A 21,375-nucleotide genomic window follows, 5' to 3' on the forward strand; every position below is an offset into this window, starting at 1 on the left:
TGAACATTCATTCATTCATTCATTCACTCGTTCATTCTTTCAGTAACAAAAGAGGACCAACCCCAGGCTGGGCACTGTCCTGCAGAGGTGCACTTCCCGGTGCCTGCCTGCAGGGGGAGATGTAATCGGTGTCCTGAGAGGGGGCTGCCCAGAAAGGACACCTAATCCAGCCTGTTCGGGGAGGGGATCAGGAGTGCTCCTTGGAGGAAGTGACAGACATCATGGCTAAGTCTCCAAGGATAACTGGGAGGTGGCCAGGCAGAGAAAGGAAGAGTACACTGAGGTGACAGCATGTAAAAAAGCAAGGAGAGCTCGCTTGGCACAGAACCGCAGGTTGTTCAAAACCTGCCGGGCTGTGGGCAGAGTCTGCGTGGGTGTGAGGGCGGCCGAGCATGCAGGCCGCAGCAGGCACTGGGCTGAGCACTAGATGCTGTTAATGTCCACATTACAGATGAGGCAGCCGGGGTGCGGTGAGGCTGAAGATCACACAGGTAGTGAGTGCCGGGGTGGCCTGAGAAGCCTGTGGAATTCACCTCCGGCAGCGTGATGGTCCTTCTATAAACCTGACTGATGCTTGTGGAGCTGGGATTCCCCTTCTACTGCCCCCATGGGTACCGTCCCTCCTGATGGCTCTGTTTCCTCCCACAGGTGGACGGACAGTCCAGAGCCCACGTCATAGCACAGGAACTGCTGTCTTCAGAGAAAGCGTGAGTCCCCAAGCAGCTGCCTGTGGCCTTGAGCTTGTTAACAGAACATCACCCCTCCCCGGCTTCTACAGAATGAGAATTAATGCACTCAAACCTCTTTCCCCCTGCAGATACGTGGAGATGCTCCAGCACCTACATCTGGTGAGTTAATCACTTTAATTGTCCAAAACGAATCGCCCTTTTACAAGGCTGTGATATAAGGGGCAGAAAAGCAATGAGGAGACAGAGGTGCTTTCCACAAGCAGAGGCACCTGTTCACCGAAGCTTTTCAGGGAAGTCTGTCTCCTGCTTCGTGTGCTTCAGGGGGCGAAGAGCACACTCTTTCCGTGGAGCTACCCTCTGCCTGAGTGGAGGGTACATAGGGGACGTGCTGAGGTTTCTGGAAGGATGTTTGCGGTCTCCTCGACCCTCTCATTGAAGAAGACAGAAGGAGGACAGATGTAATTCTGGGTCGTAGCTGTGTGTGTGCAAGTTCAGGTGTGTGGGGTGGGGACATGCATGTGCGTGTGTGTGTGTACAGGTGTGTGCGCTCATTGTACGTTTAGGTCTATGTGGAGAAGGTGATGTGTTTGCACAAGGACCAGGCAGCTGGGGTATCAAGAGACTTTCTCAGTCACCTTGGTATTGGGACAATAACACCTGAGCCGGTGGGGTCAGGGGAATCCTCTGGATTTTCAGAGGAAAAGAGGCCAGACTGGGGACTGCCTGGATTTCTGGCACTGCCACCCTTCACAACCTGCCAGACTGCCTAGAAGGTCTCCCTGTGCAGTCAGTTCAATTCAGTTCAGTGAACGTTTTTTGGACACTTGCTGTGTGACAAGAGCTGGGGATGGAAAGTCGGATCAGACAGGTCCCTTCTGCAGGGGCAATCTGGCCAGCGAAGGAGACAGATTGGTGAATGAGTAATTATCCAGAGCAAAAGGGAGTGACTGACAACCTCAGGGAATCTAGGCAGGCTTCCCGGAGGGGGTGACTTTGGGGCTGAGTCATAAGGAAGGGCAAGGGAAGAGGGTGCAGCAAAGATGTGGGAAGTGAGGGCATCTGTCCCATAAAGGCCCTCGTGAGCTCCCTGCTCGGCTGGGCTCTCTAAGCCATCTGCAGTCTCCTCGTAGGCTGGCACCTGGTCCCGTGCTGCTTTGATTCGTCTTTGTGTCTTTCCAAGAATGTCAGAGCTGGGAATGTCCATCCTGAGCGTTTTGTCGGTGGTGATGCAAAGGCCAGTGCCCCTCGGTGGCTGAGCCAGGAGGAAGCCCCAGGTCTCCTGACTCCTGCTGTGCTGCCGTCCTGTGTTAGTCACGTGTCCCCTCCACCTTTGGAGCTCTTCGGGGCAGGGGCCTTCCTGCCGGCAGCGGAGCACCAGCACCAAGCCAGGTCTTTGGTCGAATCCTGCTGAGGTCCCTCTCGGTGACATCACCCTGGTGTCGTGTTGCCATGTGAACAGAGGCACCCAGGTCCCCGGGAGAGGGGGGATAGAGCACTGCTCTGGCCCTGCACTCCCAGCCCCTCATTTTTGCCCTTCAGGCTGAGAACTTTGTGTGGGTGATTAAACCCAAAAGCCCTCAGGTGTGAAGCGCAGTGGCCCCAGCACGGCAGGAAGCATCACTCTCCCTTTTGTAATGCTTCTCCCTTGCTTCTGAGCTGGCAGCTTGACAGAGGGGCTGCGCCTTTTTGTTTTATGACTTTGTTAAGAGGGTTCTAACTGGGAAACTTCCATCTCTGTTTGCACTGCTTCCTGCCAGTTGGAAAGATGCTGAAGCCGCTGGTAATCCATAATAATATCCTGAGGAGGGGAAAAAAAGAGCCCATAAAAAAAAAAATCGCAACTCAGAAGCTAGTTGTGGGAAATTGTGGCCTGGAGCTACATTGTGATGTTAGTGCTTATGGGGATAGAAGTGGCAGAAATGCCCCAATGTGACTCCAAGTCCTAGCCAGGGACACTAGTCCAAAGGAGACCACAGACTTTGGGACGTTCTCCACCACTCCCCTCCCTGGGTCTGTGTCTGATTGCTAAGGTTGGCAGGTACTCTCAGAATTTCTCTGTGGAGATCCGCTGCTTTTGAAATTCCAAGGCTGCCCGGTGGTGGGAAGGGTCCAGCTGTGCATTTTAAACCTCCCCAGCTAGAACAGTCCTCGACTCCATCGTGCTTTTGTTGAGAGGGCGACAGAGATGGCCTCTGGCCTTCTGTGTTAGGGATTCAACTTTGTGTTTGTCAAATGGTAGATAGCGCTACCTCAGGGATTCATAAAATTTCTGGTCATCCAGAAGTGCATTCTCATGGTCAAGATCTTGTTTTTCTACAGCCTATTAACTAAGAATGGATTTTACATATTTTAAACACTTGTGGAAAAAAGGGCAAAGAAGAGTATATGACTGAGACCATATGTGGCTCACAAAGCCTGAAATACTTATCATGTCTTTACAGGAAATTTTGCTGACTTCTGCTTTAAAGACTTGCTCTATCCTTCCTTGAACCCAGTCATAAATGTATTCATCCACCTGCCCACCTGTGTGTATGATCAATCTCTCATCCACTCATCTAGCCAGGCTTTCACCCACTCATCTGTCCTTCCATCTGTCCATGCACCTAATGATATGTCCATCCACCCATCCAGCCAGCCAGTCATTCATCAAACTCCCTGTCCACCCATTCGTCCATTTGTCCGTTCATCCGTTCATCCATCCATCCATCTATCTATCTGACTTACCCGTTCCTTCTGGACAGAACATCACAGGATGTTTACAACACCGTAGACACTGAGATAGGCCTTGGATCCCCAAAGAGGGAAAAGGCCCCCCACCTGCCCTTGAGTAGGTCTCCTTTTTCTGTTGAGGGAAAGGTTGGAGGTGGGGAGGAGAACTATATATGTGAACAGTTGTGCTACTCTGTGGTAAGTATAATTTGTGCAAAAGTCTGCACGAGCATGGGGGGCAGAGAGGCTTATTCCCCTTTGGGGTATCCAGGAAAGTTGGCAGAAGAGGTGCCACTGACATGGACTTTGAGGGAGCCACCAGGCCAAGGTGGTAGAGGAGGGCAGGTCGTCAGCATAAGAACACTCACAGGCCTAAAGGAACGTGATATGTGTGGAGAACAGGGCACCATCACACGTCGTTAGAACATGGATACGTTTGGAAAGGCAGGTTTCCAAGTGGGTCAAGTGATGGGTCCAAAACCAAGGTTAGGACCAAACTGAGATGTACCTAAAATGCCAAGCTAGAAGCCTCCTGCTTTTCCTTGCATATAATGAGTCATTGGAGATTTTAAACTGGTGTGGCCCCTAGACACCTTTAATTCTCTTGTTTTGTCATCTAAAACAAATCCCTCTCCTAGTGTAACCAAAAGTGCGGTCTGGCTGCTCGCCACTCAAAAGCCAATTAAGAGGCCATGTTGGTGGAAAGTTTGCTTTATTTTGGATGCTGGCAACTGGGGTGGGCAGTGGCACAGTGCGGACGCCTATCCAAAGGCCAACTCCCCACCACTGACAGTCGGGGGCAAGAGCTTTTATAGACACAGGGAGGGGGCTACACGCAGAAACAGCACAGTCAGCTCTGACAGTCATCTTGAAATTGGTCTTCAGTGGTCTGACCAGCAGCATCTTGATTGTATTAGGTACAGTTAATCTTCAGTTCCAGGTTCGGTTTGTTTCCATCTCTTTGAGGCCAGTTTTCGGAATTGTGGCAGCTTATGTCATGGCTACAGCCTGGTCATGATGTAATTCACTTCTTCCACCTGGTGGGCATTTTAGTATCTATAAGACAGCTCACAGGATATGGCTCAGGATATTATCTATAGCCCTTAAGGAACTAAAGGTCCTTGACTATGTTTAATGACTAAACTATTATTATTTGGTCTCCTTTGACTGTTTTCATTTGTTTCTGCATTTTCTCATTTCTCTGATTAAACTTATTCTTTGGCCAAAATTTTTCCACAGACAAAAGGCAGACTGAGGACGTGGGGTAGGGGGTGGGCGAGGACCATAGGGTCCTGCTCCGTGTCACTAGCAGTTGCAGAAAATTCCTACCATGGGTCCCTCCTTTGGGCCGAAGCATTGTAGGCCTGTGCATAAGCCAGTCTGCTGACTGGGAGAGGTGACTGTGGAAGCTGTCGCCATCTGAGACCCCAGGAGGAGGTTCCTCACCCAAGAGGCCCTATGCGATCTGATCCTCATCCACGTCTGCGCCCTTTCCTCTGACCACTTTCTCCTTCCTGCACCCCAGCCTCACTGGCCTTCTTGTTGTCCTTCAGGTGCTACAAACGCAGTCACATTGCATGGGTTTTGCACTTGTCCTTTCCTCCACTGGCATGTCCTGCCCCTGCTCTTCTCACAGCCAAGTTCTTCCTTCTCATTGTGGTCTCAGTTCAAGTGTCAGCTTCTCAAAGGTGGTGCCCAAAACTTAGTGGCATAAAACAACCATGTTATGATGTTCACAGATTTTCCGGGCCAGGAATTTGGACAGGGCAAGGTGGGGAGAGTGTGTCTGTCCTCCATGATGTCTGGAGAAGACTAAAATCAAGGAGTGACTTGATGACCAGGGGCTGGAATCAACCAGAGGTGCCTTCACACCAGCAGCTGCTGCTCGGTGCTGGCTATTGTCTGGGACCCCAGCTGGGCTGGCAGCCAGAACACTTACTGGTAGTCTCTCTGCCTGGGCAGGTTTTGGCTTCCTCACAGCATGGTGGTTAGGTTCCAAGAATGAGTGTCCCAAGAGGGAGCCAGGAGGAAGTACGTGACATTTCTATGATGTAGCCTTGGACAAAGCCAGGTCATAAAAGTAGCACCACTACTACCACACTCTGTTAGTTGAGACAGTCACAAAAGTCCACCTTCGCTCAAGGGGAGGGAACATAGTCTTCACCATTCAGTGGGAGGAGTATCATGAATACAGGATGGCTGCTGTATTCTAGCCATCACATCTATGTCCCAGGCAGGAAGAAGGAAATGGGGGGAATCAAAAGGTTATGCTCCTGGCTGAGTTAGTCTACTTGAGACCAATTTCCTGAAAGCCTCGCTGGACAACTTCTGCTTTCATCTCATTTGGCACTCCTCGTTGCAAGGGAAACTGGGTCAACTGGGAGTCATTCGGTCAAAGTTGGGTTCAAGTCAGCAGCTGTATTTCTTGTGTGTTTATTCTGGGGCCCAGTCTGAAGGTACAGCAGGTTCCTCGGGGGAGGCTATTCCCAGAGTGATGGTAGGAGAGCAAGTAGAAACACCAGAGGGCTCCTAAAATTCACGCTCACAACTGGCGCATCGTCGCTTTTTCCCATGTGGCTTTGGACAGAGCAAGTGTCATGGCCAGGCCCAGAGGCAAGGGACAGGGATGTGCTCTCCCCTGCGATGAGGCCGTGACAAGGGTGGGGATGCAGAGAGGGCAGGGAACCGCAGCTCTCCTGTCTTCTGTGCTCCCTCCTGCTTCATTTTCTTTTCTTTACTGCACCTTTTACTATCTGAAATGATCGAATTTATCTGTTTGTTTACTTGTTATATTGTGTTTTTATTTTCATTCACTTTCACATACTTTCTAATTCCCTTTGTGCTTTCTTCTTTGACCCATGGGTTATTTAAAATTATTTAGTGTCCACATATTTGTGAATTTCCCCCGTTTCCTTCTGCTTCTGATTTCTAATTCCGTTGTGGTTGGAGAATGTGCTTTGTGTGGTTTCAGCCCTTTTAAATTTATTGAGACTTGTTTTATGGCCTGACATATAGTATATCCTGGAGAATGTTCCGTGTGTACTTGAAAAGGATGTGTGTGGGGGGTGTTCTGTAGATGTCACTGAGGTCAGGGTGATGGTAGCGCTCTTCAAGTCTGCTGCACCCTGTGATTCTCTGTCTCGTCTTCCGTCCGTCCCGGAGAGTGGGATGTTGAAGTCTCCACCTGTGGGTGTTGCGTCCTCCATGTCTCCCTTCAGCTCTGTCTGCTTCGCTTCGTGCATTTCAGGGCTTTTAGGTGCTTGCTTATTGTCTGCCTCTCTCACTAGACTTGGAGCTGCTTGAGGGCAAAGCTCTTGTCAGATCTCATCCCCAGTGGTTTGTGATGCCTGGGATGCTGTCGGTGCTCAGTAAATGCCTGATGAATAAATGATGGCGGGGTCAGTTCTTACCATTTCTTCAATCAAAATTATTTCCTGAGCAACCTCCTGTGGGGTGGGTACGGGGGACTTATGGAGGAATGACAAGCGGGAGGGCCCTGCCCTCCAGGAACTGACAGTCCAGGAGGGAAGTGGGCATGAAGGAAACAATATTAATACAGTGGTGGGGGGCACCCAAAGGCTGCAGGGGCTCAGGGGAGGTACCCGCCCCAGGCCTCTGGGGGTCCAAGAAGGATTCCCAGAGGAAACGTGTCTAAGCTGAGACTTGAAGGATGGGGATGAGTTAGCTGGGTGGGGAGCAGTGAGGAAGGCTTGCACCTGGCAAAGGGATCAGCATGTACAAAGGCCCAGAGGCCAGCTGGAGAATGGTGTGATTGGGAACGGAAAGAAGTTCAGCCTGGCTGGAGCGTTGTGAGTAAGAGAGCGGTGAGCGCTGAGGCCAGCACAGCCGGGGCAGAGCCCGGAGAGCCCGCGAGGCATGCTTGGGGTTTGGGTTTGATCCGCTGAAGGTCCGTGGGAGGCCGTTGGGTGATTCTAGCAAGAGTGAGAGTGGGCTGCGGTGCTGCAGGCAGATTTGAGGACTGTGTGCCTGGGACTGGTGGGCCGTTGAGTGTGGGAGGGGGAGGGCAGGCTCCAGGCTGACCCCAGATTTCTGGCTTGCTGACTTGCTGACTCACTAAGACAGCAAGTGCTGGAGGGGGTCAGGCTAGGCTTGGGGGCAGATGATGGGTTAAGTCGAGGGAGAGGGTCTTGGGGAAGGACGTGCTAGTGGTCAGCTGGGTGCAGGATGTGCACCAGAAGCGGTCAAGTGTAGAGAAGTTAACTGAAGCTCCAGGAGAGGCTCAGATTTCCCCAAGGGAGGGTGCAGTGTCAGGAGAGGGCTCTCAGGGATCCTGGGAGGAAGGAGGTGCCCTGGAGGGGGGAGCCTGCCGACTGGCAGGCTTTTATGAAGGGGTGAAAGGACTTTGGGAGGGGTATTAGGCAGACATGGTACAGAAGGGCAGGGAGAGGCTCATGGATCCTCCCTGTGCCCCTCCCACTGACAGCACCGCCTGCTTTTCTCAGCGGTGGTAACCGCTGGAAAGGGTGTCAGGGGCGTAAGGAGCACCCCAGGACACAGCCCGACTTCTCAGACTGCTCGGAGAAAGAGGAGAGTCATTCAGAAGCCCTTCCTTATCAGCACGTAGGAGTTTAATTTGGCTGTGGCCTCGGTGCTGACATGACTGGGGCAAACAGAGGATCTAGAGGGACTTTTCGGCGACTTTCTGAGTTTATTCATCTAAATTGGTGTGCTGTCAGTTTGGCCCCCCTAGTCCCCTCTTTTCTCACCCAGCCATAGAGCATTTGTTGAGCTCCTATGTGTGCTTAGCAATTTACATACGTTAGCTCATTTAGTTGCATATAGTTTGTGCTCAGTTAATATTTCTCACATGGTTGGATGGATCCAGAACTGAGTCCCAGAGAAGGTGAGTGACTTACCCAAAGTCACACAGCCAGTGAGAAGTGGAGCCAGGGCTGTTTGACTCCAGAGCCCTGAGAAGGGGGAGGAGACAAATAAATGTGGAACAGTCCAGTAAGGTGGCAAGGAGCCCGAGGAGGGAGGAGTCAGTGTGAGTGGGAGGAATGAAGTCAAGGAAGGCTTCCTGGAAGAGGAGGTGTTGAGATGGACATGGATGGACAGGAAGTAGAAACAGGCCTTTTGGCAGGTAGCAGCCACAGAAACAAGTGTACAGATGGGAGGGCTTGGGGAGTGTAGGGTGTACAGGAAGAGTCTGGAGAGCTGGTCTTCAGGCAGAGCCTGAATGCCAGGATGTGTCGTGTTTCAAAAAGGAGACATAGGAATTTGGGAGCCCTGAGGACTCGAGCAGGGCAGATGTAGTGAGGGAGTTGTAGGGAAGGTTGGTCTGGTGGGTTTGGTGGGAGGGGGCGATGCTGGAGGACCACAAGTTTAACCCAGACTAAGCCCCCAGACGGCCTCATGCTGGGGAAGTTGATGTATAGCCAGGAAGATTTGCTGTTTTTCAGGGGCAGGAACGAGGCTGTCTCTTACTTATTTTTGCAGCCCCTGCCCACTAAGAAATACTTTTTAATCAAGTTGGCGGGGGTTGGGGGGGTTCTGTTTCTCAGTCTTTGCTGGCAGAGAGCACATTGATCTTTGGGAGAAGCAGAGAGAAGCAGATTTCAGTTGCGTGTGAGAAAATGTGCTCGCTTTCCCCCTGAAGTGCCGGGGGGGTTGGTGAGCTCCCCATTTTGGGAGGTACGAATTCGGTGGCTGTTGGGGGCATCTCAGTAGAGGAGTTTCCTGTGCTAGGCGTGTGGCTCTTCCCTCTGTATTTCATTCAGTTCAGGAAAAGAAATTGCTGTGTGACCTTGGAAGGTCTCTTTCTCCTTGATGCCTCACCCTGAGATGGCTGATGGGACTCAGACATTTTTAGCCATGGAAGCTTGTTTTCAAAGGAATTTCACTCAGAATGCCAGTATGAAGAGTGGATGAAAGTGGAGGCACTTTTGTTCAGAGGCAGGTGGAGGCCAAAGTCGGCTCTGACTCCACCTTCCTTGGCCCTGGGTCTCCACGGGGTACAGTGTGAGAAAGACTCATCTACATCAGTGGTTCTCAAAGTGTGGTCCCCGAACCAGCAGCATCAGCATCACCTGGGAACTTGTGGGAGATGCATAGTCTTAGATCCCACCTCAGAACCTCAGATCTGCTAAGTCAGACACTCTGGGGGTGGGGCCTGGCCATCTGTGTTTTCAGAACCCTCCGGGCAGTACTAACATTTGAGACACACAGACAGGTGATCCTGTAAGTTCCCTCCGCACAGGCCCGGTGGCTTTAAAAAACTATGGATGCTGGTGTTCCACCCTCAGAGGTTTGTGTTTAATTGGTCTGGAGTGCAGCCTGGTCATGGAAACCAGTGGAAACGCTCCCCAGGTGATTGCAGTTTGCACCTGAAATGGAGAACCTAGTGGGAAAGTAGCAAACATTTTGCTTTGTTCAGCACAGTTGTGAACAAAGCCGGGTCAATCCAAGGGTGAAACAAAAGTGGGTAGACACAGCCTGCTCTCTGCTTAATTGGAGGGAAGATAATAGAAACATGCGGAGCAGGTGAATAGCCTGACAATGCAAAACCTTGTAAAGCCATTACTTTTCAGGCTGGGATACAGGTTACACTGCCCCAGGTATGCAGTAGGTGCCTGGGGCATAGTTGAGGCCACGGGATAAACACGGCACATTTATTAAGAGCCTCCGCTTTGCTCTCGATGTGAAATTTTAAATTAATTAAATTGGGTATATTTTGGAGAATAATGTAAAATATGCATTCATTTTTAAGCTAAAATATGAGACTTCAGAGACATTCTGAGATCGGGGTGGCTCCCTTCAGGCTGTGACCCCGGATTTCTGGAGGCCCTAGGACACTTGAGAGTCCCTTAGACTGATTGCGGAAGTAACCCAGGAAGGCCTCATGACGGAGGTGGCGTTTGAAAGCAGCTTTGTATAACCGAAACTAACACAGTATTGTGAAGGAATTATACTCCAATGAAGGTCTGTTAAAGAAAGAAAGATGAGCAAGATATGGATCAGATGCTGGAGGCACAGAACAAACACACAGAGGCTGGGAAAGAGGATTCTTATAAAGCAGCAGTTCTCAAAGTGTGGGCCCGGGACCAGCAGCAGCAGCGACATCAGGGAACGTGGAAGAAATGTTAAATGATCCAACCCCTCGCCCGACCTGCTGAATGGAAACTCGGGGGCTGCGGTCCAGCAAGCTGGGTTTGAATAAGCCAGGCAGGAGATTTGGATGCACACTCTGCTTGGAGCCCCACTGGTGTAAAGGAATGAGCGTCAGCTGCAGAGACCAGCGCGGCCAGCTCCTGAAGGGCCGTCAGCGACTGGCCAAGCGGACTGACTTGGCTGTGAGGGCAGGAGAGGCCGCGAGGGGTTTGGAGGAGCGTGAAAGCAGTGGGGAGCTCTTGCGTGTCCTCACTCCCCCCAGGGGCCTCAGAGAACTGTTTTGCTTTTTTAAAAAATGTCTTGTAACTTACCTACAGGTAAGTGCACACATCTCAAGGGTGGGGGTCAAATTTTTAATACATGCCTGTGTGTGCACTTGTAACCACCACCCAGGTAGACCATCCCCATCATCCCAGAAGGTACCTTGTGCCCTGCCCTAGTCGACGTCATCCCCCCAGAGGGTACCACGATTTTACTTTCCATCACGTTCAGTTGGTTTAGCCTGTTCCTGAACCTCATCTGAATGGAATCATGAATTGTGTATTCCTTTTGTCTCTGGCTTTTTTTAGCTCAACGTAATGTGAGATACATACCAGTTTTCCGTGTATCAGTGTTCTTTCGTATGGATCTCCCACAGTTGGTCTATCTATCCTCCTGTTAAAGATCGTTTGGGTTGTTTCCAGTTGAGGCTATTACGAAGCTGCTATGAATGTTCTAGGGAACTCATTTCTCCTCAATATTTACCTAGGAGTAGAATTGTCGGGTCATAGGGTGAGCATAGATTTGGCTTTATTAGAAGCTGCCAAATAGGTTTACAGCATGGTCGAAGCAATATATACCCCGACTCGCGATGTGTAGGACTAGTGCTTTCTCCATGCACTGGCCGGCATACCCACACTGTCAGTCCTTTCACTCATGGCCATTGTGCTGATCGTGTAGTGGTTTCTCATGCGATTTCAATTTGCATTTCCCTGATGATTAATGAAATTGAGTATCTTTCCTCTGTTTACTAGCCATTTGGAAATCCTCTTTTGAAAAATGTCCTAGGCTTATTTTTCAATTGGGTTGTCTGTCTTTTTCTTTTTGATTTGTAGGAGCTATTTAAGTATCCTGGACACGAGTCCATTTTCAGATATGTGTACTGTGAATAGTCTCCCAATCTGTGGCTTCCCTATTCAATTTTTTCAACAGCTTAATTCAGATATAAATCTCATAACCATATAATTCATCTGTTTAAAGCATAAAATTCAATACTTTTTAATATATTCAGAGTTATACAGTCATCACCACAGTCAATTTTAGCACATTCTCATCACCCCAAAGAAACTCCATACCCCTGAGTTATCACCCCCCTCAGCCCTAGGCACCCACCAGCCCAGTTCTTTCTCTATAGATTTGCCTATTCTGGACATCTTATATAGACGGAATCATACAATTTTTGGTCTTTTGACACTGGCTTCTGTCATCTACCATAATGTTTTCAAGGTTCATCCATGTTGTAGTGTGTGTCATTGACTCATTCCTTTTCATGGCTAAGTAAAATTTCATTGAGTGGATATACCATATTTTTGTTTATCCGTTCGTCAGTTGATGGACATTTGGGTTCTTTCCACTTTTTGACTGTTATGAAAATGCTGCTGTGAACATCCATGTGCAAACTCCTACATGAACACGTTTTCCATTCTCTTGGGTATATACTTCGGAGCGTATGCTGGACCATATGGTAACCTTTCTTTAACCTTTTGAGGAACTCCTAGACTGTTTTCCAAAGTTAGCTGCACCATTTTACATTCCCACCGTTGTAGTATGATGTTTCCAATTTCGCCACTTCCTTGCAGCACTTGTTATATGTCTTTTTAATGATAACCATCCTGGTGGGTGCAAAATGGTATCTCATTGTGGCTTTGATTTTGCATTTCCCTGACGACTAATGATGTTAGGCATCCTTTCATGTGCTTCTTGGTCATTTGTATATATTGTTCGGAGAAATGTCTTTTCAAATCCTTTGCCCATCTTTCAATAGGTTGTCTTTTTATTGTAATTCTGTATACAAGTCCCTTATCAGATACATGATTTGCAAATATATCCTCCTGTTCTGTAGGTTGTCTTTTCACTCTCTTGATAGTATCCTTTGAAGCATAAAAGTTTTAAATTTTGATGAACTCTAATTGATCTATTTTTTCTTTCCTTGCTTGTGCTTTTGGTGTCATAGGTAAGAAAGTTTTGCCTAGCCCCAAATCACAAAGATTTACTCTCATTTTTTAAAGAGTTTTATAGTATTATCTCTTTTTTTAAAAGATTTTTTTGATGTGGACCATTTTTAAAGTCTTTATTGAGTTTGTTACAGTACTGCTTGTTTTATGTTTTTTGGTTTTCTGGCCACAAGGCATGTGGGATCTTAGCTCCCCGACCAGGGATCGAACCCACCCACCTTGTACTGGAAGGTGAAGTCTTAACAGCTGGACCTCCAGGGAAGTCCCGTATAGTATTAGCCCTTACCTTTAATCTTTGATTTTAAGTTAATTTTTGTGTATGATCTAAAGAAGGAATCCAAATTCATTCTTTTGCATATGGATATTCAAATATCTCAGCACCATTTGTTGAAAAGATTATTCTTCCATTGAATTTTCTTGGCACCCTTGTCAAAAATCAATTGACCGTAAATGTGAGGGTTTATTTCTATTCCATTAATATAAATGTCTGTCCCTCCATCATTACCACACAGTCTTGATTCTTATAGCCACATAGGAAGTTTTGAAATCAGGAAGTGTGAGTCTTCCAACTTTGTTCTTTTTTTAAGGTTGTTTGGGCTATTGCATGTCCATATGAATTTTAGGGCAGCTTGTCAATTTCTGTAAAAAAGGCAACTTGGGTCTTGATAGGGGTTGATGTGAATCTGTCTTTCAACTCGGGAGTGCTGACCTGTTAACAATATTAAGTTGTGAACATGTGACACTTTCCATTTACTTAGGTCTTCTTTAGTTTCAGTGATGTTTTGTTGTTTTCAGAGTACATGTTCTATGCCTCTTTTGTTAAATTTATTCCTAAGCATTTTGTTCTTTCTCATCTTATTTACTTTTAAAATTATTCTTAGCCTTTTATTTTAAAATAATTCAAGGGACTTCCCTGGCGATCCAGTGATTAAGGTTCTGTGTCTTTCCACTGCAAGGGGCACAGGTCCGATCCCTGGTTGGGGAACTAAGATTCCGCATGCCTTGTGGTATGGCAAAAAATAAAATGAAATGAAAAGTAAAATTTATAGAAAAGTAACAAGATTAGGAGTAGTACACAGAACAACCAAATTCCATTTTTCCATATTCATCTTCTAACGTGAAGTCCAATTTAACAGTTTTTTTCTGTATGGTTAGTACTTTTTGTATACGGTTTAAAAAGTCTTTGCGTGCCCCACAGAAACATATTCAGGGTTCCAAAGTATCCTCCGGTGATTGGCCAGGTCAAATGAAGTCATGTGCCCTGGACAGCTCACGGCTTCTGCCAGGGCGCAGTTATAACGTAGGTGGGTCAAGGTTGATGTTGGTGTACGTTTGGACTCATGGGATTCCAGTGCGTCCACTTGACTTCTGGCAGCACCATCAGTGGTTTGACCACTTGCAAGGAGCAGGACATTCTGGCCACCCACTAACTGTTTAGCCCAGAGAATGGAGATGCCATGTCACCCAGAAAATGCAGTGAGTGGTTTGGAGAAGGGGAAAGGAGCCAGGGGACCAGGCCCCTGAATGTGAGGTCCCTGCATCCACTGCAGGCATGTCCAGAGCAGGGTCCTGGGAACCCCGTGAGCTCCCAGGAGACTCGTCTGGGCTCCAGAGGCATAGGCCGTCCTTGCCTCTCTCCCAGGCTGCCCCAGGGTCTCTGAGGTTGGGCAGAGCCCTGGCCAGGATTCTGGAGATCTGGGCTCCAGTCTCCCTCCTTGACCTGAGCAAGTCACTTACCTGTCTGGGCCAGTCATAAGAGGAGGAATTGGCGTGAAGCAGCTGGAAGAGCCAGGGTTCTGGAGTCAGGCTGACGTGGGCTCAAATCTCACCATCTGGTGGCCTTGGGAGAGTTACTTAATCCTTCTGGGCCTAATTCCCTTATTGGTAAAATAGAAATAATAATAATGCAAGCGTTCGGTAACCATCAGCGTTGCTGTTTGTTGAGCACCTGCCCTGGGCTGGGTGCTCAGGGCACAGAGATAAGTACCACTCAGTCTAGGGGAGAAGCAAGGCCCAGAAACGAATCTTCCTAAAACATGACAGAAGGAGGTCTGCACAAACCCTGTGCAGAGGTACGTGTGTCCGCATTTAGCAGAGGGGGAGATTGAGGTCCATGGTGATGGAGTGACTTGCCCCAGGTCACATGGAGGCAACCGTCTAGATAGACAAGGACTCGTCCTCGTTCTCTAGAGCCCTCGAGGGTTGGGACAGGAACTCCACACAGAGCGGGGGAGGCGTGTATGTGAGAGGGTAGACCGAGTCAGGAAGGCCTCCGGTGCCCCAGGGGGTTGGGCTGGACCCTGCAGGCATGGGGTCCAGTCACTTCGTACTCCTTACCGACTCTGGTCCGTGCACTCTCTCCCACAATGACACCATTGGGTCCTGGCCTCTCCCCTGTTCTGGACGACTGGAACGGCCTTCTCACTGGTCTCCCACTCCAGCCATCTCCAGTTTGTTCTCCCAACAAAGTGAACTTTTAAAGACAGATAACCTGGTCACTTTGCTCCCCTGCTTAGCACCTTCAGTGATTCCCCACCACCCCAGGATGAAACCCAAGTCCCTTAAGCCTGCTGCAGGGCCCTGTGGGATGGGTCCTGTCTGACCCTCCAGCTTCATCATGCTCCAGTCCTGCATGCGGCATGCGTGCACACACCCACGGCACACAAACCACACCCAACTCGGTTCCTCCTCCACCTCAGGGCCTTTGCATGTGCTGTCCCCACACCTGGAACACTCCCCCTCTTGTCTCAGTGTGGGCGTTGCCTCCCTGGTGATAAGCCGGGTCTCCTTCCCGTGGTCTGCACAGCCCCTGTGTTTTTCCCGTCACAGCAGTTACACCCCTGTGTTGACGTCATCGTTTTGCTCAGTGCTTTTCCCCTAGATTGCAAACTCTTTGACGGCAGAACAGCATCTCTCCTGTTCCCACTGTCCCCTCAGGGCTTGGGGCAGAGCAGGCGCTCAGGATATTTGTTGAGTGATAAGGAGATGAGGACCACGGATCTTCTACCCCCTTCCTCCCTCTGTGGTGGCTGCCAGGCCCCCAGGTGCGGTGATGGCAGAAACCGTTCAGGGAGCAATGGATGGGGCGGCGGGCCCTCACGTTTCCAGCCGATGCGAGTTTGCAGAAAGGATGTCTGTACGGTTCCGATTGTGCTCTAGTTCAAGGAATGAGTCATGCTGTTGGTGGCCGTCCTGCCCATTGGGACTGAGTCAATTGAGTGAGAATTAATTACAGATGAGAAGCCAGCTTGCAAAGCCATTAATATTTAAGCTCCCTGGAGTGTGATGCAAATGCAGCCATCAGCCTTGTCTTTGCTTGTCCTTCGTGTTCCCACTCCCTCTCCCTCTCCACCCCCTTCTGTGTACTGTGGTCTGCGTATCAGGGTGACCCTATTCGGGTCTTGGCTCCCCCGTGACTCATTCTCCTTTTCTGGTAAATAAGGGCGCTGCAGTGCATCCATCAGCAAGTATTATAAAACACCTCTGTGTCGCATGCTTTGCTGGACTTCAGAAGCATGGGAGGAAACCAACAGATGTGGCCCTGCTCTGGAGATGTCATATCTAAAATTGAACCATTGCTGCCGCAGGAATAGCGCTTTATAGTTTACAAAGCAGTTTCAAACATCAGGATGAGCCTCTCAGGAGCCTCACTTTGTAGATACCTGGTGGTACTGTTATCCCCATTTTCCAGGTGAGGAGACTGAGGCTCAGATAGGTTGACAGCTTGCCCGTGACCTCCTCTGGGGTAGCTGTGCTGGAACCTGGCACTGAGCCGATAAGGGGGTGTGTTAAAGTCCTCTGTCCACCAGCTGCCAGGCAGGAGGGGTTATCAGCCTCATCAAGCACGTTTTCTCTCTTTCTGTGGGATGCCGCAGCTGAGAAGACCCTGCAGGGCTGGAGACTGGGTCCTAGTGAACACAGAGACGCCGAAGGGAGGAGTGGGTGGGCCCTCCCATGCCAGGTCAAGGTCAACAGAGAAACCTCCCCTCCAGGTTCAGGATGACCCCAAGTGTCCCAGAGCCAGCTGTAGGCAGAAATAAGAATTCAGTAGCACCACCTGCTGGCTGCCATCCCCACCTAGCTGCCCTTTCATTGTCATTCATACTTTCTCCATCCTCCTAAACTTGCTTTCAGGAAAGGCTCTGGTAGCTCGGGTACAATGCGATTCAGTTTCTAATTATGGCTCAAGAGTGTGGCCTCCACTTAAGGACACACATTCTCTCCACCCAGTTTCCGACCTGAGTGTTGGGGCTGGCTAGGGCCGGCCTCAGACAGGACCAACTCATCCCCGCTCCTTGGGAGTGCAAGCCAGGGTGGCCCTCCTGCCGTGTCCCTCCTGCCGTTCCCGGACGCAGGACGGGGTGAGGTGTTGAGGAAGTGGGGACCTTTGCAACCTCCACATCTGCTGCCCTTCCTGGAGCACAGTGGCCTCTTTACAGATGTTCCGGGGCAGCCAGAGAGTCTCCCCGGGTCTCTGCCCCTCCCGTTCTCTGTCTCGCTCTCTCCATCAGCACCCCTCCCTCTGCTCTCTTTGCTCTCTTCGTTCCCTCTCCACCTTTGCCTCCGTCTGCCCCATCCACCTCCCTGCCTCTCAGGCACTTTCCCTTTTCAGATCTCTATGTAAAGAAACTTTTCTAACAGTAAAAACTGTTCAGCAATGGGGTTAACTGTCTTGCCCATAATGAGTTCCCCATCAGGGAGGCAGTTGAACAGGCAGGGTGGTCGTCCTTCCTGAATGTTGACAAGGTGACGTCACCTTCTGGATTTGGGCCGGACCATGGCTGCTGATGCTGAGATTCACCTGATGTGCATTGCTTCAGGATTCAAGGTGGTTTCAGGATAGTCCATGTATTTAAAACCGTAGTACTGGGTCTCATGTAAGAGCATGTTTATTTGAAGATCAGACTTTTTTTTTTTTTTTTTTGCGGTCCTCTCACTGTTGTGGCCTCTCCCGTTGTGGAGCACAGGCTCCCGACGCGCAGGCTCAGCGGCCATGGCTCACGGGCCCAGCCGCTCTGCGGCATGTGGGATCTTCCCAGACCGGGGCACGAACCCGTGTCCCCTGCATCGGCAGGCGGGCTCTCAACCACTGCGCCACCAGGGAAACCCAAGATCAGACATTTTTGTTGTGAGAAAGAAGTCGTACATTCTTTATAATCTTAATGTTTATTAAATTTACTTTAATTTTTAAAAAATATTTATTTGGTTACACTGCGTCTTTGTTGTGGCAGGCAGGCTCCTTAACTGCAGCTCTTGGGCTCCTTAGTTGTGGCTCACCAGCTCCTTAGTTGTAACATGTGACATCCTGAGTTGTGGCAGGCGGGCTTCTTAGTTGCAGCTCGCAGCCTCCTTAGTTGCAGCACATGGGCTCCTTAGTTGTGGCATGCAAATTCTTAATTGCGGCATGCATGTGGGATCTAGTTCCCTGACCAGGGATCGAACCCAGGCCCCCTGCATTGGGAACGCAGAGTCTTATCCACTGCGCCATCAGGGAACTCCCTAAATTTACTTTAATTGTTAAAGTATGTAATCATGATACAGAAATTTTAGAAAACAGAGGCAACAAGGGAAAATAATCATTCCTAATTCTATACCCCTGACACTGTAACTGTTTACATTTCATTCCCTTTCAGCTTTTTCCTTTATTCATTTTTTACACAGCTGTGTTAGGGTAGGAAGACAGCTTTGTACCCCTTCCTGATTTCTTAGCACTACGCATGAATGTTTTTACAGTCATCATCTTCACCATTTTTACACCAGGGAGCAGATGCCTATAGTTTCTTTAGACTTTGTTTTGAAAGAACAGCCCATGAACCTCTTCAGAGATGGATAATTGTAAAGCAGGAGCTGTGTATTTCTTCAGAGAAGGAATTACCCAACTTCTTACCCATCTTGTAAAAGAAGAGTGTGCACCCAAGGTCCCACAAGGAAGGGGAGGAATGAGCATGCTTTAAACCTACTCCATACTGGGAGCCGTGGGGGGCTCTTTGGGCATCAGTTACCTGTGATCACCAGGTGCGTGTTGTCACCCCCATTTCACAGGGTCTGAGACACAGGTGTGAGGTCCTGTGCCATCAGTATGTACCCAGGGCTCCAAAGCCGCGGAGGAGCTGCCTGGGGGACTGTGCTCAGTCCAGTCGACTCATGCATAACAGGCCTCTCGGGGTTTCAGGATTTCCATGGAGCTGTCATGGGGGCCTTGGATGAGATGGACCAAGAGGGCAAGGACACGTTGGCCAGGGAGGAGCTGCGACGTGGCCTGAGTGAGCTCCCACCCATCCGCGACCTTCACCAGGGGATCCTGGAGGAGCTGGAGGAGAGGCTGTCACACTGGTGAGTGGCCCCGGACCCCCGTCCCCACCTCGTTGCCTTGGGGAATGCAGGAGGTGGGGTAAAAATCCCACCATGTGAAATGGTGTCTCCATTTGACTGGTGGGGAAGCTGAGACACGGAGGGGTTAGGTCGTTCACCCAAAGTAAAACAACCGTGGGAGAGTCGACCGGGGATGCAATGCCAACCTTCACCGTCCAACACCGTGTGGTCACAAGGCTGAGTTCTTGCTGTCCTGTCCGCCCCCTCCTTGGCTGCAGGGAGAGCCAGCAGAAGGTGGCTGATGTCTTCCTGGCCCGGGAGCAGGAGTTTGAGCACCATGCCGCTCACATCCAGCAGTTTGATAGGTACCTGAGTCTGCTGGGTGAGAATTGCCTCCATGCCCCCCGGCTAGCAGCTGCCGTCCGAGAATTTGAGGTGGGTTGTCGGTAGTCCAAGAACCCGCTCTAAGGATGCAGGGGTGGGGGTGGGCATGGAAGGGCTTAATGCAAATCACTGGGGCTTCTTAGTGGGGCAGATGGGCAGACCTGGGGGTAGGGTGGAGAGGGTGACCCAGCAGGAGGGGAAACCCAGAACATCCCCTATTGGGCCATTGATGACAACTCCATGAGCACCAGCCATGGGGAGAGTTTTAGTAGCTGTTTCTCTGTCCAGGAGAGAAGCACAAAGCAAGCTGGGGCCCTAAGCCACTGGAGTGCCCAACAAATGACCACCAACTGGGGATCCAGTTACTGGGCAGCAAAATCAGGGACTTTGTTCTACCACTAACATTAGGTGCAAAGCAGGGTCTGGGAGCGATGTATAACTGAGTGTAGCACAGTCTGTGAGCCTGAAAGAATGAACTGTCAGGGTGGGGCGGTGCTAATCTGGGAGGACACCCTGGAGGAGGGGAACCTGGTTTTGGAGATGCTCAGCCTGGCAGGAGAAGGCATGGAGGGAACATGTGTGGATGGGCTCATGTGGGATGCCGTAAGCCCGGAGACCTCAGGCAGGGGTCTCTGATGGAGTTTTGTTCTCCTGTCTCTTGGGAGCAGCAGAGTCAGCAAGGAGGTGGCCAGAACGTGAAGCACCGGCTGCTGAGGGTGGTTCAGCGCCTGTTCCAGTACCAAGTGCTCCTCACAGGTGGGCCCCACAGGAGGTCAAGGTGTACCGAGCTGGTGTGGGGAGGGGAAGCACCTGCAGAGGGGTGGGGGAGGCCTGGCAAGGTATGCGATGAGACTTCCCCTCCCACTGTAGCAGGAAGGGGTGAGAGGAAGAATGCCGTCACCCCCTGCAGAGGTGCCAGGCCCAGCCACCACCTTCCCTCCGGCTGAGCTTTGGATCCCCTGCTGCCATGTGGAAACTTGCCCGAGTGGCCACCTGCTACGTCTCCCTTAAGCCTCTCCGTCCTAACACACAGGAACTCACACCTTCCCCTGGGCTGCATTTGCTCCCTGGCTCAGTGGGTCTCATTTCCCTAAAGCTGTCTTATCACCAAAGCCCTCTTGAATCAGCGGATGTTTTCCCCCTTGGACCTGCTGGCCCTCTCTGTGGCTTTGCCGCTGACCACTTCCTGCTTCTCGAAGCCCTTTCCTCCCGGAGCTTCTGTGGTATACTCTCTCCCTGCCTCCCTCTGACCCCTCTGACCGCTCCCTCTCCATCTCTACTGGCCACTCTCCACGGCCCCATAAATGTCAGTGATTCTTGGGGCTCTGCCCCAGGTCCTTGTTTCTTCCTTCTATACAAACTTCCCTCAGGAGCGTCATCCCCTCCCCTACCTCTGCCTGCCAGAAACACTCTTACCTCTGTCCTGAGCAACTGCCTTCTAAATGGACAGAGACCCCTGGCTCAGGAGCTGGTGCTCTGGTGGGGAAGATGGAACTACACACATAGAGACAGGCATGTAACTCCAGGGACCAACCAGGCTGTAAGAAAAGACATTAGGGCCAGGAGATGGAGGATTTTTTCATCTAATTCAACCAGTATTTATGAATCACCTACTGTGTACCAGGCTCTGTGCTAAATGCTGGAAAGGTAGAAGTGAATTAAACAAACTCTGTGACGCTATGGAGCTTATACTCGAACAAACAAATAAGGAAGTAAAAGTATAATATGTCCGTGATAAGAGCTTTACAGAAAAATAAAGCAGATTGAGGACATTCAGGGGAACAGGGATGCTGTATTAGATCCATCCCTCAGGGATGACCTGTCTGAGGAGGTAACATTGAACAGAGATATCAGTGAAGTGAGGACATGAGCGATATGAAGATCTGGAAGAAGAGAGTACCAGGTGGTGGAAATAGTAAGTGCAAAGGCCCTGGGGT

At 50.1% G+C, this 21,375-nt stretch overlaps 1 protein-coding gene across 4 annotated transcripts in view; it reads left to right on the top strand.

Moving 5' to 3' along the window:
- The window catches only part of FGD5 (FYVE, RhoGEF and PH domain containing 5), a 116,613-nt gene that overhangs the window by 65,189 nt on the left and 30,049 nt on the right, over nt 1–21,375 (top strand). For all 4 annotated transcript variants that reach the window (XM_027093682.1, XM_027093685.1, XM_027093684.1 and 1 more), the window contains exons 4-8: nt 649–707; nt 818–848; nt 18,915–19,075; nt 19,333–19,489; nt 20,107–20,194. In XM_027093682.1, coding sequence (XP_026949483.1) covers nt 649–707; nt 818–848; nt 18,915–19,075; nt 19,333–19,489; nt 20,107–20,194 — 496 coding nt within the window. The remainder of the gene's footprint in view (nt 1–648; nt 708–817; nt 849–18,914; nt 19,076–19,332; nt 19,490–20,106; nt 20,195–21,375) is intronic.

The sequence above is a fragment of the Aethalodelphis obliquidens genome, unplaced genomic scaffold (assembly GCF_003676395.1).
Source record: "Aethalodelphis obliquidens isolate GAN/ISIS:26980383/991018 unplaced genomic scaffold, ASM367639v1 scaffold86, whole genome shotgun sequence".
Lineage (NCBI taxonomy): Eukaryota > Metazoa > Chordata > Mammalia > Artiodactyla > Delphinidae > Aethalodelphis > Aethalodelphis obliquidens.